The sequence below is a fragment of the Akebia trifoliata genome, chromosome 1 (assembly GCF_017979445.1).
Source record: "Akebia trifoliata isolate Shusen 1 chromosome 1, ASM1797944v1, whole genome shotgun sequence".
In the NCBI taxonomy this organism is placed as follows: Eukaryota; Viridiplantae; Streptophyta; class Magnoliopsida; order Ranunculales; family Lardizabalaceae; genus Akebia; species Akebia trifoliata.
In genome coordinates, this window is record NC_141375.1 from 24,213,273 (window position 1) to 24,219,882 (window position 6,610).

The 6,610-nt window shown below is 34.3% G+C and overlaps 1 protein-coding gene and 1 pseudogene across 4 annotated transcripts; one reads left to right on the top strand and one right to left on the bottom strand.

The window, feature by feature from the left end:
* Nucleotides 1–1,725: 1,725 nt before the first annotated feature.
* LOC147411118 (acetylornithine aminotransferase, mitochondrial pseudogene) lies at nt 1,726–2,076 on the bottom strand (annotated as a pseudogene).
* Nucleotides 2,077–4,137: 2,061 nt separating this feature from the next.
* LOC147411119 (syntaxin-43-like) lies at nt 4,138–6,160 on the top strand. Of its 4 annotated transcripts, none has more exons than XM_086444657.1 (5): nt 4,138–5,188; nt 5,384–5,440; nt 5,630–5,695; nt 5,772–5,827; nt 5,898–6,160. In XM_086444657.1, exons 1-5 carry the CDS (start codon nt 4,967–4,969, stop codon nt 5,914–5,916), a joined length of 420 nt encoding a protein of 139 aa, XP_086300783.1. In that variant the 5' UTR covers nt 4,138–4,966; the 3' UTR covers nt 5,917–6,160. The 4 variants fall into 4 exon arrangements, with proteins under 4 accessions (XP_086300783.1, XP_086300774.1, XP_086300798.1 ...); XM_086444648.1 differs by having other exon boundaries at nt 5,917–6,160; XM_086444672.1 differs by lacking the exon at nt 5,384–5,440.
* Nucleotides 6,161–6,610: the final 450 nt, after the last annotated feature.

A 6,610-nucleotide genomic window follows, 5' to 3' on the forward strand; every position in this document is an offset into this window, starting at 1 on the left:
CTACATATAGATGTTCAATTTCAATAGGAATAGTGTCTTATAAGTAAAAGTTGGTGTGCCAATTGAAGCTCTCTATTATATATATATATATATATATATATATATATATATATATATATATATATAAGATTCATAATAAATGAAGAAAAGAATAACGATTTTCTGTCTCCCCCACTCAAACATGCAACCTCTCTACTTGGCATGTGATAGAATCATAGATTTTCCTTGAGATACACAACCACATGTTTACGGGGATATGTAGTTATGCATCCCAAGGAAAGAAAATCTATCATTTTGACACATGCCACGTCGTGAGTGTAGAAGGGAGAGTACAATAGAGGGAGAATCAGAAAATCGCAACCCAACAAAAAATTGAGAGATATTTGAACACTATAAAACTTGATCATCTACTATCACGTATAAAGACATCTCCAATTCTAACTCAGATCTATTCCCAAAATCAAATTCAAGTAAAAAATGATAAAAGACTTACCGATCAAAGTAGGTACTAGTTAGTTAAGTTGGTAAAGTCTTTGTGTGATGATACGAGAGACTTGGATTTAAATCCAGTCAGTATAAAGTTATTGAACTCAATAAAACAAACTTACTAATAAAAAGCTTTAAAAAAAAGACCTCCACTCCTTTACTCAAAATGATATCATGCACAGGACACTCAAATGTTTACCTAAATTCTAAATAGTTATGTTTGAATAAAATCTTAGTGGAAAAAGTTGAAAGAAAAAAAAATTTTAGAATAGGAAAGGAATTTTTAAGAGAGTTACTATTGGCACCCCAACCTTTACTTATTACACCCAATTAAAAATAAAGAAAACAGTGAATCTCTATTTCATTTGATGAATATGAAGAAATTTCGATTTCAGTACATTGTTCATTTTAATTCTCAATACATGTTTTTACAGTGAATTCATCACTTTTTATAATCTACAAATTCGTAAAAAAAGACAAATTCACTGAAAAATCATGTTTTGGGAATGAAAATGATCAATGTACCAAAACCTAAATTTTGACAAAAGTTGCACAGGTTGTATATCTAATTTTTTTTAATTTAATATTTATATGAGCATAATCATAATTGTAAACAACTATTGAGATTGTTTGAACGTGTTGTAATGTTGATATAATAATTAGAACCAAACCATTGTAATGTTTGAATGGTGTGTTCTAATTTTTAATCGGGTGGTGATAAAAAAATTAAGAAATTCGGTTCTAACAAATAAAAGTTGGGTGCCAATAATAGTTCTTTTATAATAATAATAATAATAATAATAATAATAATAATAAAAGAAGATTTAAGTAAAAAATTTGATCTTATCATTAGAGATTTTTAATTTGTCATTTGAATGCTCCACATCAAATAAAAATTTTATTTAAAACTTGAACTTAAGTAAAATTGAGTGCATGGCTAGATTTTCCCTCCACTAAAAATGTTCGGGACCCTACTATTTGCAAATAGTAGGGTGCCAAACATTTTCCCTAAAAATATATGTTAGAATGGGAAGAACGTTCTTTCCAAGAATCTCAACTGCAATTTGGTGTGTCAACTCGGAATTATGATGAGTCTTGGAATTTGGTGAACGTACTATTATGAAGATTCTTGGAATTTGGTGTGTCAACTCGATCCTTAGTTGTGGTTAAGTGTGTTAGTTAACTAAGGATCGAGTTGACACACCAAACCCACAACTAAGGATCAGAAACATCTTCCTACTACTTTGAACTATTATCGTCTAGTGCAGGCAAGCATTCTACAAGAATCTCAACTGCACATTCTAATTCCTGCTCCGATATGATCAATGGAGGCACAAGTCGTACAACATTTCCTTTCCCCGCGGTCAGTGTCAAAAGGCCCGAATTACGGCAAGCATCCACAAGTGGTGATGCGAGCACATCCAACTCAATCCCAACAATAAGCCCAAGCCCGCGTACTTCTCTCACATGAGTGTTCCCTCCCAACTTCAGCATTAATAGATTCTTAAAGTATTGACCTTTCTTAGAAACACTGGCCAAGAACCCGGGCAGCTTTGCAAATGAGAGGCCCCCCAGCAAAAGTGCTTCCATGGTCACCACACTCCATTGCAGAAGCAACCCTCTCGGTTACTAGGACAGCACCAATGGGTAGACCTCCAATGAGAGTCATTATGTTTGGGAATACTCCATATATATATAGGGAAATGTTCAACACCCTACACTTTACCCTATGCTTTACCAAACGTGTTTTGTCCTACATGGGTTAGAAGTTTTGGAATGGGCTAATTTTGGTGAGGCTGATCTCTACGATTAGAAGATCCTCCTCACCAAAAATCAGCCCATTCCGAAATTTCTAGCCCCATGTTTACAAGTTGAAAAATTGTGGATCGTCCATTTTTTGTAAACCATTTTTTATGGGGATAGAAGTTTTGAAATGGGCTGATTTTTGGTGAGGATATCTCCTCACCAAAAATCAGCCTATTCCAAAACTTCTAACCCATGTAGGACAAAACACGTTTGGTAAAGCGTAGGGTGGCGAACGGGACCCATATATATATATATATATATATATGGAAGGGATCTACAATCAAAATCTCATACCAACATCCATACAACTTATCGTGATCGTTGGATCATCATAGATCTAACGGCGCGGATCGAATTAACATGTTAATAACCCACGTGTGATTTTTCACACATAATAATTTTAGAAATTGTAAACACCTCCCCGAACAGATCAGATATCTCTCTTCTCCTTCATTTCGCCTTCTTTAACTCAAACCCTAACAGATTTCTCTCATCTCTTTGCAGAAACTACAATCTAGAATCTCTTATACCTCCTCCTAACCTACCCTCATCATTCCCTATAAACCCTCATTCTCTCAAATCAAACATCTCATCCCCTCTCATCAACTCATCTAAACCTCTAATCTCCACACATCTTGACACATGTCACCATCTCCCTCACCCTCCCAAAACCTAATCAACCACCATTTTACATCACCTATTCTTTTAATTAAAATCCACTCTCCTCAATTCACCAAACACGCAACCACCATCTTACACCCCCATTCTGTCAACTATACACCATTAATTTCACTTCACCTAACACTCAACCCAAATGGGTTGAACCATTTGGGTTTCTAATGACCCATTTAACCTTCCTTCCCTAAATACCATTCTATCTCCTCCAATTTGCATATACCCATTTCTCAAACCCCTAATCATTTTACTCATTCTCATCAATCCATCCCATTTTACCCCTAAAAATACCTTTAAAATCTTATAAAACCTCCATCATTCTCAACTCAAAGAAAATAATGAAAAATTAAGAAAAATTTACTCTCAACTCACCTATCTACTCTCAACTACCATCTACTATACTCTCATACTCTCACATTATTCTAAAATATATTATCATATTTTACTAAGGACTTAAAGAAGAAAAACTTGAAAAGAAGAAGAAGAAAAAAAAAATATGAACAAATTGAAGCTTCAAGGTAGGTCAAAAGAATACCCCTTCGTTCTCTACCCTCTCCATATCCCTCTTCTACTACCCCTTCATTTCTTTAATTTCTTTTTAGAAAGACATAGGATGTAATGCTCTCCCTCCCCTATCTCCGATAGATCAGACTTCGGTTCAATTGAAAGTATAGGGGATGTAACCATTTTCAAAACAAAATCAAATTTTGAACCTCTTAAATCGATTTGAGACAATCGATTTTTGGGTCTTTCTTGGCACATAATAATGGACTCGTAATCGAAGTCAACACTTTTTAAAATGTGTTATTCCCAAGGCTAAGGATCTATAAGGATCATCTCCTTCAATGGGATGATCCTATAATCAAGCCAAAAATAAATCCCTACTTATGGTACAAGTTATCGACACGTGGCACTTATTTTATTTTGTATTTTTCATCAAAAAATGGTCAAGTTGAGTTAAGGTTACCACCACTTGGTGGGGAGAAAAATGTACCTAACACCTTTCTTTTTTTTTCAATCGAGCTGCTTACTCCGATCTCAAGTTGAGTAGCACCTTATTCGAACAAGAGTCACTAAACGCCAAAAATGACACTTTTTCTAAAAAATGTACATCGGGTGACCATTCACACCATTTTACAAAAATGAATGGTGATGACTCCAAACCTAAACGCCAAAAATGACACTTTTTCTAAAAAATGTACATCGGGTGACCATTCACACCATTTTACAAAAATGAATGGTGACGACTCCAAACCTTCGTAGAAGTGGTATTTGTAATTGAGAATCACGCATCTACGATCATTATTGATATATCTAACAAAAGACGGCTTTTCAGACATAATTGAATGAAGGAACATGATACGTTCACCTGACCCATAATTTTTTGGACAAGGTTTGATGATGATCATAACCTTGTATATTTGTAAAAGTTGTTAAATTAAATATTGTTAATGACTCTTATAAAATTCGTGATAACAGGGTGATTTGCATATATTCATGTGTTTTATTAACATCTTACCTTCCTTTCTTTCCCTTACAGGCTATAGCACTAGTGACACTCTTGTTTATCATTGCCATTAACTTAGCCATTAGAATATTAACTCATGTCGATAATTTTGCATGTATAAGGTCTCATACTCTCTTGTGACTTTTCCTGATGGGTAGATATAATATTTTTATGTTTCTTCTACATCGTTCTCTTGCCACTGACCTTCAGAACCTTTCAATGGAGTTCCTAAAGAAGTAGTCTAGTTATTTGAAGTGTCTCAGACAGCAAAAAGAGTTATGGTTGCATTTTTTTTTTTTATATTGTTTAAGTGATAACTTTATCAGCAAAAGAAAACATAGGGTTAGCCAGACCTACAGCGGACCCATTGAAGATTAGAGATTTGTGGCACATGGTTCGACACTATCACCTCCTGATTTTCCAATCCAAAATTTACTAACAAATTTGCTCCCCTTCTTTGGGTGCTTGAACTTTTATTTTATTCGAATATGCATGGACCCATCTCACTTCCTTCTTTTTTCCCTTCTTAGTTTTAGTAATAGACCTTGCCTGATGCTACATGCAGACATCAAAATCTTAATAGCTCGAGTAGTAGTGGTGTGCTTCTCAGATTTTATTAATCATTGCTCTGTGGTGTATGGTCAAGATGGGGTTGATTTGGAGATCAATTTGAATGGAAATAAATCTGAAGTGGATGATGATTTCAGCAATATAGTAAGTTGTTTTCCTTGTCAAATTTAAGTAATCAGTTTCCATAACACATGTAATATTAGTATTCCTAAATGGTGGCTTGAATCATGATTGATCTATAAATACTAGCCTCGTGTTCATGATAAATAGTTTTTCAAACTCAATCTTATTGGATTGCTTTTGTCTTTTCTGGGTTTTAATGATTACGAAATGTCAAAGCAAAAGAAAAGTGAGGCATTCATCGTACGAAGGGAGAGAGAGGGAGAGATCAGTCAGGTATATGCAAACATTTCGCTATCTAATGTTGTTGTTCGGTTTGAGATCTTGTACTCCTCTTTTCAACAAATCCTGTAAATAAGTTTATGAATTGGTAACCTTACAATAGCATGGTAACCAAATCAGACCATTTGTAGATCCTAGACAAACCTTTGTACTCTTTACGACGATGTACGTTTGTTTTTGTAGGTGGTGGAATCTGTAGACGAGCTTGGTCAAAGCATGAAGGATCTCTTGGCACTTGTGATAGACCAGGTTAGCAAATTCCCAGCTTTACTGACTCCATAGGTTTCCTCCAAGGGTGGCTAACTAAATTTGTTTCTTCAAACACGGGACCGTTGTTGATCGGATAGACTACAACATTCAGAATGTTGCAGCCACGGGAAAGTCCTCTTTCTTTCATGTTCATCTATCCATTTTAGTATGTATTGCTCCTGCTTGGGTCATTGTCATTCAGGGTGTGTGGACTTTTGTAGGTTGAGAGAATGCAGAGGAAAGGAGGAATGGTGAAGTGTGCTACGGTACTTGTTATTATGTGCTTCATAATGCTCATCCTACTTGTCCTCCAGGAGATATTATTGTAACTTGTGCATGCCGTGATCGTGAATGAGATCATGAGTATCTTTTCATGGACAATTTTCCTCATCACTTTTGATGACGGCCCTGCTTGTTTGCACCGTAAACAAATGCAAACAGAAAAGTTTACGTTTGTTTGTGGGATGTGGGTGCTTGGATGCTGAAATTCTGGTGGCTCCCACCGTAAAGCAACACAAAACTTAATTAAAATTACAACGAAATCTCCGTAAAGTGTTACGGAGAAAATACTTCCACAAAAATTTATATTATGTTAACTTTCCCCTCTCTCTTTCTCTATAGTTTTTCCCAACTTCTTAAACATTATCCAACGTTAATATAATTATTATTTGAATAAAAAAATCGTGAGATAGAATCCTACTTGGAACTAGTGAAATTGCAAAACAAAAAAAAATGATTTTTTAAATATTGATGTTTTTTTTTTTAATATAAGAAAAACGAAGGATAGAATTTTATCTCATTAATGTATATTTATTTTTTAAATTAAAAAAAAAATAATTATGGGATAATAGTCTTACTTGTATTAATTTATATTTATTTTTTTTTATAAATTTTAAAAAAATATTTTTCATTAGA